This window comes from Taurulus bubalis (genome assembly GCF_910589615.1).
Source record: "Taurulus bubalis genome assembly, chromosome: 5".
NCBI classification, from domain to species: domain Eukaryota; kingdom Metazoa; phylum Chordata; class Actinopteri; order Perciformes; family Cottidae; genus Taurulus; species Taurulus bubalis.
In genome coordinates, this window is record NC_136593.1 from 9699918 (window position 1) to 9714074 (window position 14157).

The following is a 14157-nucleotide window of genomic DNA, read 5'->3' on the forward strand; positions in this document are numbered from 1 at the left end:
ATATGTTGCTTTGAATCGGCGAAAATAAGAAGGAAATAAAATATTAGATGTCAATGAAGGTTTAGATACCATCAAGAAAAAAAAACATATTCATTATGGTAATATGGTAAACACATGGTCTGACAATAGACATGATAGACAAAAAAACATTGTATTAAACCGTGAATGTAAGCCAATGAAATGTCAGACTTTTAAGTAATGAAACCTTTTGTATTATTATGCAGGTAATCACCTAAAAAGAAAACTGTAAAAATATTGTAACTCACACTGCAAATATGATTTTATATTTTCCGAGATGTGAGGCATGATCGTGACACAACCAAGGTAAATGGGAAAGAAAGAAACAATAAGGACGAACGGCATCTTCTTATTAAATAATATATAATAATAATAAATGCAGGGATGATGTATTTGTAGGCCAACCTGAATGTTAGCATTGTACTGCTTCCCTTATTGAGGAAAAAAACCTCTGCTGTAAAGGAACATTTATTATACTTCCACATTTTGTTCAGCATTATAATCTTTATAAAAAGCTAATGTTAGGCTGTAAACAAACTAAAATATATTCATATTCATATCATTTCACAGGTCTTTCTCTCACTTGTTCCATCGCTCCTCGACCTCCCTCATCATTTTCTGTAAAAAATAATTTTCCGACACATTTTCAAAACAGGGAAGGACCAGAAAATGTGGGCCAAATAAGATTTCTACATAAGTTGTTCTTAACTTGTACTTCATTGACTATTAAATATTGTTTTACATTTTTTGTATATGGGCATGAATAAACTGTTGCGTAGCAACAGCTACTGACAGCAGGAGAGGCCGAAAATGCCGCGAGGACAGACATCTGTCCGAGTAGTATCTCAGGAAGTTGTTTATTTTTGCGACTCATCTTCTACAAAATATTTCATTATCCAGAAGAACATTATTTAATTGCTGATCACTCAGCCACACAGGTGTTTCTAATATTCAAATATAGATACATTTATTGAGCAAAAAACCGTGAATCTTAACTCTCGCAGTATTTCTCAGATTTCCCCTGAGGGAAATGTTTACATTTCCTCATTTTTGAACAGTATTTGTTATAGATGTTTTATACCACGAAGGGAAAGTAAAACTCATTCTAATGAAGTTCTTTTAGAGTCAGCATTTCCTCTGGTTTATCTGCCACATTAAATTAGTGAAGAGAAACTCTGGGATACATAGTCCACTTTAAATGAGGAAATCATAAAAAAAAAAACATTAGAGATGTTAAATGAACATTTCAAATAAACTACATTTTAATGCAGCTTTTCTTTGCTGCAGTCATGGGGGACCAGAAAGGAAAATCACTGATGCACGTTTCAAAACGTTTAAGACCAACGTTGGCCTGAAGTCTTGCAAACTGACTAATTTAGACGAGCACTAACCTGGTATTCTTCTTCTGAATCGATAAAGTAAACGGATTAGGCAGTGAGTGGGTCAGACTATAACATTTACTCGAACAGATTAGGAAACTTTGTCAGTTAGTTTGGTGCTGCGCAGGTAGAGTACCGTGGGGCTTTAGCCATCTGTTTTTTAGAAAAAGAAAAGCTCTGTTTATGCCCCCAAAAAATACTGATAAGGGCGGTGAGGGAGAACCAGAACGGTAGAGCTGCATGCTGTTTTGTTTTTTTTACAGCTGAAAGATGCTTAAGAGCTATAGCTGCTTTAAATACAAAAAAAAATCAAAGTCCATTTCTGACCTTATAAACAGCAGCAACAGCTTTTTGGTACAGTGGAACCAGGTTTATCTTGTATTTATTCCCACAACTGTAAAAGGTTAGCAAGTCACCAACACATTTACCATGCACCTGTGAGCAATTTTATTTACCAATTCACATAAAACCGCTTTTGTAGCCACATGTGACACGTTTGTAGTTTGAGAACAGAAAGGAGGAGGAAAGGTATATATATATAAGTATATATACACGCTTACTATATATATACAGTATATATATATATATATATATATATATATATATATATATATATATATATATATATATATATATATATATACATATTAAGCATGTTCATTCGCTCTCCCTCCGTCTATTAACTCATCTCTCCTGGCCTTACCTTTCTCTCTCGGTCTCATTCGTCTTCATTCTTCTCTAACAACAGGCTGCTCCAGGCTCCCATTACAATTATATAGTCATCTGGGGATTTGACTAGACAAAAAGGTCTTCTCATGTACCCATTGTAGCTTCACAGTCAAAAAATAGAAATTGGATTTAATGATAGTCATTCCGTACTAACTACTGTAGAGTGTGTATGTGCGCCTCAGTGTGTAGAGTGTCTCCTCTTCATGTTCAGTCACCCACAGATGGCATAACTAGTCTGTGACACAACCCCTGCTACTAATGTGCCTAATTCCCTGAAGTTTTCAAAAAGACAACTTCCCCAGAAGAAGAAGACAGGTTTCTTTTGTATCACTGCACGACAAAACGGCGCAGCACAGTCGCATGCATCAGAGTGCCATGAACGTCGAGGCGGTAAATGGACTGAGGTCACACCGGTAATGGGCGAGCCAAGTCAAGTGGAGCTGCACGGAGAGATGGCAGGATGTCGAAGAAAATAAAAAAGACCGGAGACGTGAGGGCAAAACAGGATGACAGGAGAAAATGAGGAAAGGGAGGTGGTCGGACATGAAGTAAAAAGCAGAAAGAGAACACAAAGGAGACGGTTAGAGAGAGGGAAGGAGGAAAGTTGGTTGGAGAGAGGCTGATTGGGGTAAAGGAGAGAAAAAAGGAAAAGGTCTCTCTATGCGACAGTTTCAAGGCTTACTTGTCTGCAAGCTGAACATGTCATACCTTTCTCCCTGGACTGCTGTAGTTTGGCTGTCTGACTGAATGGTAATGCTGGAGCAAGTAGGCTTGATTTGCTCGGTCAACCAAGAACACAGATGAAATAAAAAAAAAGGTCAAATCACAAGAATCCATCATCACCGGCTTTGAACAGTGTCGAGGAGCTCCATTAGGAGCTCTTTAAGACTGAAATGTACCTTAAAGAAGTTCTCCAGCCATGAAAAACTCCCTCTCATCATCCTCAATTGTTGCCCAGAAACGCATCAATGTTCCTTCATTACTATGATCATAGGCACTTTTGTTCATTTTAGTCAATCTCACGGAATACTCGCCGTGAATACTCACTAGCACAGCAATGTGTATTGATCCACAGGTAGTAACGATTGCAAAAATAATACAGTGCCCAGCTGTTTAAAGAAAGGATTTAGCCTTTTTATATCCTGATTTAAAAAGGGGACTCCACCAGATTTACACACAAAGGTCATTACTCATCTAATCAACTACTGAAGAGAGTGTTATTGTGTGTTTTAGCAATGGGGGGGATCTTTTACGGTCTGAGAAAATAACTACGTCATTATGGTTGGGCAGAGCGACTACACATTCATAACAGAATGTTATTTGATAGATGAAGAAACTTACCGAGCAGGAGGGTTCTATCTTAAATATTATACTGGTTGCAAAATGGAAATTGTATGATTTAGGATCTTTGGCCCTAAACCCAGATTAGGGACTAAAAGTAGGGACATTTTTTACACTGATTTTATTTAAATGTAATACAAAATCACTGGAATATCCCTGAACAATAATGTACCTCTTCAGTTGGAACACATGGGTTTGGGGGTGAGAGCTACAGCAAAGGGAGACGAGTCATAATAATAACAATAATAATAATAATAATAATAATAATACATTTAATGTATATAGCGCTTTTCCAGATGCTCAAAAACGCTTGACAGAGACAAAACAGAACAAAACAAAACAAAAATATAGAAAGACAATGGAGCAAACAAAACAAACAATCCCAAAAAAAATAAAATAAGAAAAACTGGAGAAGCTGCAACATAATTAGTCCTGCAGTGGAGGGTTGGGAGCAGGGGTTAACAGGTGGAGGGTAGGGAGCAGGGGTTAACAGGTGGAGGGTAGGGAGCAGGGGTTAACAGGTGGAGGGTAGGGAGCAGGGGTTAACAGGTGGAGGGTAGGGAGCAGGGGTTAGCAGGGGTTAGCAGGTGAAGGCGAGTTTGAAGAGGTGTGTTATAAAGCATAGTGAAGGTGAAAACTAACCCATTGTAACATTTTTGACAGAAAAGAAAAATATTAAAAACCAGACATATCCTTTAAATCGTAACATGAGACTTGATGATGACATGGACCTGGACTTCAAACTTGACTTGCTCAGACCTCTGGACTCATAATTTCATCATCTCGGAGTAAAGATTCCTTAGACAACCATTCAAGCTCAATGGACCATCAGAGGAGATGAAATACTCATCACCACATCAATAGGATCACAGTTAGTTATTATTTCATATTTTTTTCTTTTCTTGTGTCAAGTTGAGCTTTTGATCAATGAGAAACGCAGGCAGTCAACGACTACGCTTCCCTTTCAAATTCATTCACGCTTTCGCTGAAGCTGCGTCGTAAGAAGAAGTTAACGTCTGTCTCTCTTTCTCTCCATTTCCCATACTGTGCACGTAGAAACACAATCATTATCTTTACATCCGAGTCTCCGGCATTCCTCACACCTTCACAGGTATCTACAGTCTGACGGACAATTTCTGAAGTAATTCCATTACTTCTGATTCAGGTCTGGGAAGCAGATATTGCTCCTCCTGTCTCCTGTTTCTATAATGCATTTATCAGGGAGAGTGAGAGCAGCAGGACAAGGTTAAAGAAATCTCTCACCCAATGTGTCCAGGAGCACTTGAGGCAGCTTTATATTGTATACAGTCATCCTAATATCCTCTTCATTTAAAAAAATTGCTAATCCAATTTCTCTCTCATTTCCTGCCTGGCTCTCTCTCTCTCTCTCTCTCTCTCTCTCTCTCTCTCTCTCTCTCTCTCACCCTCGCTCTGTTAAGTAATCGCATCTATCTGTTGCAGGGGTTATCACATTTATCTTTTCTCCGACGCCTCATTGTCGACAAAGAGGAGCTGGGAAACAGGCTTTCTCCGAGTTTAATGCAATTTTATGTTCAGTAAACAGGTGCGTTGTTGTAAACCTGTCAGCCTCTTATGGACTGAATCATCACTAATGCAGGAAATCGTCCATTAGTTGTAACTCAGACAGACTACATCAGCAGGTGCTTTGCTTTGTTCTGCAGGAGGTTTTCCTATGCTTTGTGGTTTAGGGTGAATCATCATTAAAAGAAATTGCAGCTTCAAAAAGGCATTCTTCATTGGGATTCTCATTAGCTTCCACAAAGTGACTGTTGGCCTCACTGTAGTGGACGGAGATTAATGCTAATTTAGAATAACACAGCATCATTCAATATTCTTTTTTTTTTAACAGTCCCAAAAAACTGTATTTAATCATTATGTGAGATTCATCAGATTTTTATTGGAAAATCTACTTTTGTACACTGCCCTGTCCTCATTAGGGCTATAACTAACTATAACTAATTAAAGTCACGATTAGTTCATCTTCTTGACAATTTATCAATTCAATATTTTCTTAAATTTCCTAAAAGAAACAGAAAAGTTATCCAAACGTTGCGTGCCAACAGTCTAAAGGCAAGACCGGTAATATGGTTTTATAATATACTGAATGTGCTTTTGCTTGAAAAAACACTTTAACACCGATAATTAAAAAGGTTGCCACTGAATCCAGTCTCCATACTTTTGACCATGTAGTGCGTGTTGAGGAATAGCATCTATCGAGTTCTGTTCTCACACATTATACTGTTCTCAATGAATACAGCGCTTGGTTGATGAGTTGGCAGTTTCTCGCCATAGATTTCTGCATTAGTCATCTTCTGTGACCCCCCGCCCACCCTGTCTGATGATGTGACCTCTTCTTCTTCCCACGCCCAGAAAGCCAGACTGGCTAGGATAAGAATATCCAAGTGTGGCACCACCAACAACTTCCTCCACAGCAAACGCAACGGACTGCTCAACGAACTCCTGGAGCTGACGGTGAGAACGACCTCTGACCCGAACACTCAGAACCCTCAACAGCAAAGTGGGCGCGATGATTACTGCGAAGTAATTCCAAATAAAAAATGACGTGAAATGTCGGCAGATTATAATTCAATGTGAGAGATTAATCATAGTGTTCCTTGTCAAACACCCTTCTGCTAATTATTTCAGTTCACTGGAACTCAATAGCTTGGAAGCAGCAACTTCACATCTACACAAACATCCACACACACACACACACACACACACACACACACAAAGTGACAAACAATGGCTGCTGTAATTAAGCAAAGGACCATTTAGAAGTAATTTAGAGGCTATAAAAGAACAATAGAAGTTGGAGTCGTTACATTCTGGTTGTTATGCGAGGCATGGGGTGATAGCAGAGGAATTATGCCAATAATCTCCCATGCGGGCGTTCGATGTAATCACACAAAGTGCTTTTTTTGAGTTGTCTTTCAGTCCCAGACTTTATTTCATCCACGTCTGTAAAAGTCAGACAACAGGGTTGTTTTACTTGTCATGTTTGTTGTGTCGCTCTTGGTGATAATTAGATGGTTAGTGCATGAAAAAAAGATGCTGCTGCAAATTTCAAACTTTTCCAACTGCGAAGAACCTACACTCACCAAAAACTCCTGTTCCCACAAAAGGCACAAATGTGTATTTTTATTGTTTATCTTTCCTTCTCTATGATTACAGTATAGACAAATACAATGTTATGTTCTTGTCTTTTTTTCATCATCGCACCTTAAGCCTGCAGTATTTTGAGGCGACTCGGGGGCAGCTGAAACAAGTTGTAAACACATCCGCCGATGAAGTTAGCATTCATTTAAAAGTCATGTTTCCGACCACTGGGCAAACGTAATGTATCTGTTTCTGGTCTACCTTCTCCTCAGGGAAATATCTGGCTCTTTGGGTACAGACAGAAAGCAAATATTTGTTTGGTACAGATCCTCATTGTTTTGATATGAAGGGGGAAAAAAGACCATTCCCTCCAATATGCTGAATCATATTGCAATTGCAATATCAGTTCAAATAATTGCAATTAGATACTTTTTCCAAATCTCTCAGCCTTAGCACATGACCAAAGCGAGGCAATAAGCTTAAATTAGTTTACAGACTGGAAACATGGAGAAACGGCTAGCCTGGATTCACTTTTTAACTATTATTATTATTATTTTTTAACTCTGGAGAAGCCAAGCTAATTATCACCTGGATCGAGCTCCATACTGAACTTCACACACAGACACGAGGTATTGATCTTCTCATCTAACTCTCTACAAGAAAGCAAATAAGTGTATTTCTTAACCAACAACTATTCATTTAATTTACATGTACTTCTCTTTCTCTCCACTTGCAGACATCAACCAACTGTCTACTTTTTCAAGTAAGCATCCACCGCCATGTTCACCTCCACTTTTACCCAACCCTTTTTATTAATAACTCGTCATCACAATGGAAAAATGTGTTTGGTAATGTATGAGCAAATTGCCTATATCCCGTCCATCCAGTCCATCATTTTGTGCTTTCAGTGACACACTCCCCTCCTTGCAGATGGTTACTAAAATGCATTTGGATCTAATCGAGTCCAGTGTGAAAGCTCATGGGTGTCTGGAAGTGGTTAGAATTATCATATAAATGCCATCTGTGAGTGCTGAGCGACCCACATCCCTCTGCGTGTGTGTGATGAGCCTGCCAGAGTCCTGCCGCATCAAATTACGGTGGTGTCACTGCTGTCAGTCAGTCAGGAGCGCTGCGTGGGTCTGGATGGGAGGGAGTGGGGATATATGACAGAATGACTGGTTCTCTCACAACCTATAGTTAGATTAGAAGTTCTGGTCTGCTGGTCTTTTTCAGTGTCGCCCAAAGGCTTTTTAATTTTCTCACTGTCATGTATTTGTTACCCAAATCACAGGCTCATTATCATAGAGGGTGATTTATTGATAATCCTGTCAAGTTTTATTATAACCTTGCAAAGAAAGAGCATCCAGCTTTATCCCTTTCGGTGCTTTTTAATTTACACTTTAGAGTGACAGAATTATTCCCGATGAGCCCCAGTGACCCAATCACTGTCCGCGTGGCGGATTTGTATGCCAACAGTCTGTAAGTGCATCGTCCATTATCTTGAACGTGATATCTCAGGAACGCCTTGAGGGAATTTCTTCACATTTGGCACAAACAACTTGGACTCAAGGATTAACTGAATATATAGTAACACAATAATTCAAATGAGTATTATTACAACACATTTGACATTTCTAATAGGGTAAAGTGATGACATTTTGGATAGCCATTGGTGTAATCAGCAACTTTACTGATTGGTGGAGGCATACAACCACAAGACAGTAATTAATTTCTTCTGTTTATTCAAACAGGTCTGAAAGAAAATCTTTTTATTTTCAACATTGCCACACATGGGTCTAAAAACACCCAGAGATGTGCCTACAATATCACAGTATAGCATGTGAGAAAACGTGTATCATCACAGCATACGGTACATCGTCATCACCCATCCTTAATTGGTTGTTGTAAGCTCACGTAGCTCTTGAATTGGTTCCTATTGTGTGTCATTGTAGATTGTGCTGCAAATCAATATGCAGAACTGTCTCATGGCAATATGGAATGTGACATTGCACATTTACAACAAGAGAATGATACTGATCTAGGAATCAGATACGCATGCTACATATCACAGTCAGACATTCAGTCGAAGATTTGCCCATTAAATGTATTTTTAGAAAGTACGAACAAGATGGACCGTAGGAAATCATCTCAAAGCTGGAAAAAAAGAAGAGAATTTATCACAATGACAAAATCTCTCCTCCTTTAAGTCAATACAAGCCATGTAAATTAAAAAATAGCTGAGCTGTGAGTGAAATCCCCACGCTCTGTGGCATGGTTATGCATGATATACAGTCAAGGCTATATGATGACTTACCTTGATTTGTCAAGTATTTAATTTCCTGGCTGAGATTTAAAAATAAGAAGCAGTATCATCTGGTAATTATGACTAATATAAACTAGAATTTTCAAAATGTGTCTGTTGCAATTTATATCTATAATGAAGTAAAAAAGAACATATACCATATTAAATCTTATCCATATCACCTGCTTATATTCTCAACATATCTCAACATTAGGAGAGCCAGTCATTCTCCATCAGTAGTTGAATAAACAAACTTATTCTCTTCACTTACCTGAAGAAGAACGTCCTAAGTGAGATTAACACATGGTCACATTACAGATGGATTGTATCCATTCAGCATATTTTGTTCCATGAAAATAACCTTGACACAGTTCTCAGTCTCTGTCTATACAATGTCTTTTCGAGGGCCTCTGCCACAGGGCAGTTCCCATTGAGACAACAGAAAGCGTAGTTTTGTCGTGCCCACATCACTGTATTGTTCATGTGTCTGAATGAGAGTCCTTGGGCTGCATCGCCACCCACCCAAATCCTTTGAGTAACAATGTGCGCTGTAGGGAGGGAATTCATTTGTTTTTTGTTTTTTGCCAATTGTGATTACTTTGAGACAAAGTATATTGGAGCTGGAGCTTTGAAATCAAGTCTCGTTTGGGGGACTACCAAAAGAACTGTTTTTCTGAAGCTTCAGAAAGTGGAAAAACACATCTATAACTGTTCTGCTGCCTGGAGTATCACATACAGCTCAGTGATACCTACTTATATGATTAAGTAAGAGAGCTGGCAAAACCACAGTTATAGACTTGTATTAGTTCAATACAATTAAAGGGGGAGCTAATTTGCACCATACTTATACAAGGAACCAAACAAGAGGCAATTACAGTGTTAATGGCACACAAGATTCAGAATAGAGACAATGATTATAAACAAACCACTTGCCACGGTTGAAGGATCAATTCCCACCAAGCAGAAATGTGGTCCACTATGTAACTACACTAGTAAGTTATGTGAAAGAAAACAGCAAGAATTGTTTGGCTACATGCTAATAACGGGAATAAAAAGTGAAATCAACAAGCTCAAACCAAGGTAGTCCAGTTTAAAATGGAAGACACAAAGCAAAACAAAAGAGCCAAGTCTAACGTTTCATTACTGATGACAAAGTAAATTCTGTGCACGGAGTGAGAGGCTTTAGTGAGTACACTAACAATGCAATTTGTCAACATTCATCAATTGTGCATGTGTATGTCTCTTACTAAGGACACAGAAGAGGATGAGCAGAAGCTGACTAAGTCCACCTCTCTGTTAGAGAGCCAACACCACCACCTACTGAACTGTCTGGAGAAAACAACTGTAGGTACACTGGAACACTTCCCTGTCTTTGTTCCAAAATCCTAACCCACCTACATTAATGAGGTGTTTGTCATTTAAGTATTGAATTGTGATGATCATATGTTCACACCAGGGAAAAAGACACAAAAGCTGAGCACAACATGTACATTACTTCAGGGTTAGAGGTGCTGGCCGCTGCAACATAAGCATGTAATCAGAAAAATAATTGTTTGTATAGAACTTCCAGTGGTGGAGGAAGTACTCTGGTCTTTTACTTGAAGTAAAAGTACTAATACCACACGGTAAAAAGAATTGCATTGAAAATGTTAATGTAAATGTTGGACATTTTGGACAGGATTTGGATGTTCTAAAGAATATAATTTTGAGAGCTGCTGTTTTGCAAAAGGTTTTGCTGTCTAACTAATTTGTAGCACTCGATCCGCTGTCCATTCTGCAAACATACTAAGTGAGTGTGTGAATTTACCATTAGTTTATTATTACCAGTATTAATTATCTTTCTTCTGTGTATTTATTTCTCAAATGATTCCGTAGTCTGTTTTTTATTTACTACACATTCTGTTTTCTCTGCACCAACACCTCCATGTGTATTGAAAGCACCGTTCTGTTTCTTCTCTCCAGGCTCATGTGTATGTGGACGAGCAGATGTACGCGCAGAACTGTTTAGAGACGGCGCTACAGACCTACCCGTCACGTAGCCCCTCTATATCCAGCCGCGACAGCTCTGCGGGTACCTGCTGTGGCCGAAGGGGGAGGAGAAACACTCCTCTGCCCTCCAGCCATCCCATCCCAACACATCAGGGGCCCCTGCAGGAGCTCAGCGCCATCCACATACAGTGTGGTGATCGACCGTCGCACACCGCCAGGTAAAAGTAGAAACGCACCGCAGCATCAGGCTTTGTTTCCAGGCTCCTTGCTGAATTAATATCATATAGCTACCAGCATTTATGTAGGCTACATATTATGCAGCAATAGAGGAAATGTGTGGAATATCTTTTGTTATTATTATTATTTATTAATGTGATGTGTTCATGGACTAGTCTGCCTGTTATGTTGTGTGCTTCATCTTGTGGACAGTGTAATCTCAAACATTACTCCATGCACTCTGCATAACCTCTGCGTAGATGAACATTATGAAATTGTGTATGCATTCAGTCTATTTTTCATCTTTCTCTAGTCGTTCAAACCTCAACCGCAAAGCCGATGAAAGCGGCTGGCTCAACAGCAAAGGCAGCCGGATCACCACAGCGATCATCAGCCTGCCGAGCCCCCCCGCTTTGACACCTGATGCCGATAGCCTCCGCCGGCCCCCACAGAGGAGGCCGTCCCTAGCCTTGGGTCACCCGGCAGCTCAAAGCATCCAGACCACAACGAGCTCAGCTGGCATCAACATCATAAAAGTCTCTGCTCTGTGACTCACTGGATGCTGGATGTAAGGAAAGGAGGAGGCGGTGAAACAGGGTACACTACCTTTTGGACGCGCCATGTCCTGTCTCACAGGGTCAACAGGAAGAGCACTCTATTCCAGTTATAGAGAAGACCGACGATGATATGGAGCCGTTACTGAGGTAGAAGATTGTAGATATGTGAACGGAGAACCATACACTTGTCATGCCGTGTATGCACTTGTCGATACGGACAGAGTCGTTGCATTTCTAGTAGTTTCTAACAGCAGTACAGATGTTTTTACAGCGAGTACTGTGGAAACAATTTTACGACATTGCGCAATCAGCATATCCGTACATCAGCACATGCCGGTCGACGTACCACAAATTCACACTTAATGTAAAGTGAATTGCCAGTGAAATAGTGAAAAGGATATGTTGTGGAATTAAAAAGTGTTTGCAGACAGATTAAGGAAAGTGTTGACTGTTTACTTGAATTTGATTGGATTCGTTTGTGTTACGTGTTGTTTGTCTAAAAGAATTTTAAAAAAGAAAAAAAAAGCGATGAAACTTTTGGCTTTCTTTACAGCAGCATTTGAAAAGTCCGGTACCTACGATGCTGCTAATATCATATCGCTGAAATGTGAGTTTTTTTGTGAAATTTGTATCCATTCATGGTGTCAAAGACTCAAACCAAACTGCTTTTTAGTTGCTTCATGTTTAAATTTCAGACTGGAGATGGACTTCAGTGAGTGAGGCTGACCTGACTTCATGACTTATAGGTGTTCATACTGAGGTGAGATAAAGCAGCACTTTTCAACTTGACCCCCCTCCAGCTGACCACACAATTACTTACAAGAGAAGGTTTTATATTTTTATTAAAGAATAAGGCCAGCTTTATTCTCTTGTTTCTTATTGTTAATACATCACATGAAAACATCACAGAAGTGTGTCAGCGTGTCTCTCAAAATGTTCTGACCTTCTTACCCTCTCTGTGGCACTCAGACCCAAACCAATGTGTTCCTACTGATGACACACTTATTTTGGACTATTTTAAGCTGTGGATGAATACACAATTTGAGCTCAAGTGACAGCAGCATCACAGTGTATACAGGAAATAAACTAGAGTGCCCTTGTTCTACTCTACTGCAATGAAGGAACATGTCCTCCAGTGTAGCTCACTGATGTGTTTTATGGAGGTCTATGGGCCTCCAGTAGGATGGATTCATTGTTGATTTTGGTCTTTTCATTGGATTTGTTAGAAACATAGAATATTTCCTGCCTTATCCATAAAAGTAATGAAATTATATCCAGTTTAAATAAATGTGATTGGTGCTTTTTGTCCTGTTCATAAAAGCTGCAGCTGTTAAGCTGCCTCCGCTGTCCGAGATGAGAACATGTTATTGTACGTATGCGTCATGAACATGAGTGGGCATTTTAGGTTTCGAATGCCAAAAAGGTTGAGCACCACTGTCGTACCAAGCAACGTCCCTTAGAACAATATAGGAAGGGGACATGGGGAAGGGGGAAGGAGGATTTTCAATTCAGGTTTTCAAACTAAAACTGAAACTCTAAGAAGCAACATTAAAACCGATTATTTGTCGACTTTTGTCGAAGGGTAAATTATGCAACTATACAGAATATTTTGGCAAATCCAGTCACTGTGGTTTTGGCTGGAAATCATATTTCGTTATCTTATTTCTCGTTTTGTCTTTAGATAAAGAAAAAAGTCAAAATGAGTTGTCTTCAGTTGTACCATTTTGTGGACTGAGTTAAACTGTCAATGAAGAGATGTTATTTCACAGCTGACTATAGTGTGTTCATGAGGTGGCAACTTGAAAGTGATGTATGTATGTACTTTAAAACTTTATATTTACAATTGTAAAGAATACAAGTAATGGAGAGTACACAGGAATACACTTGTTTGACAGAATAATCCAGACTCTTCCCAGGTCCTTTTTACTAGTTATCCAGAGCTTGGAACTGTATAACACAGTAAAGCAAAACTTGACATGCAAAAGATTTGCTTACATTTTAAATGGTGCAGTGTGTAGGATTTGGCAACATCTAGCGGTGAGTTCCCAGATTGCAACCAACTGTAACTTCCTCTGTGTGCCACACGGGTAGGAGAACTAGTGTGAATAGCTGTATTAAGAGTGTTAGGTTTGACCGTGCTTGGCTACTGTAGAAACATGATGGCTCTATATGTAAATATAAAGGTCAATGAAACACAAACGTTCTTATTTTCAAGTAATTCAAGAAAACACACTCAGCAAAAAGTATTTAGGAACTTGAGTTAGGGATTGTTCTGTCAAACTATTTCCAAGGTCAATTAAGAAATTGGAACATTAACAATAGGTGATTAATAATCAGCTCAATCATGATAATCCCAAAGATTGTCACAGGATGGCAGAATTTATGCATTCTGACCTTGAAACTAATTAATTGAGAATTTATTAAAATAATGTGTTCTGGGTTATGGCCTTACTCCTGCATTAATGTGTTCATTATATATTGTTGCACATTGTTTGTTGAAGTTGAT

At 39.1% G+C, this 14157-nt stretch overlaps 1 protein-coding gene across 1 annotated transcript in view; it reads left to right on the top strand.

The window, feature by feature from the left end:
• The window catches only part of LOC306737213 (A-type voltage-gated potassium channel KCND3-like), a gene marked incomplete at both ends in the record, with an annotated part of 70227 nt that extends 58582 nt beyond the window's left edge, over positions 1-11645 (top strand). Inside the window, 4 exons of the mRNA XM_079218919.1 lie at positions 5859-5960; positions 10141-10233; positions 10852-11096; positions 11408-11645. Of these exons, the coding sequence (XP_079075045.1) occupies positions 5859-5960; positions 10141-10233; positions 10852-11096; positions 11408-11645 (678 nt within the window). The remainder of the gene's footprint in view (positions 1-5858; positions 5961-10140; positions 10234-10851; positions 11097-11407) is intronic.
• Between the last annotated feature and the right edge of the window lie 2512 nt (positions 11646-14157).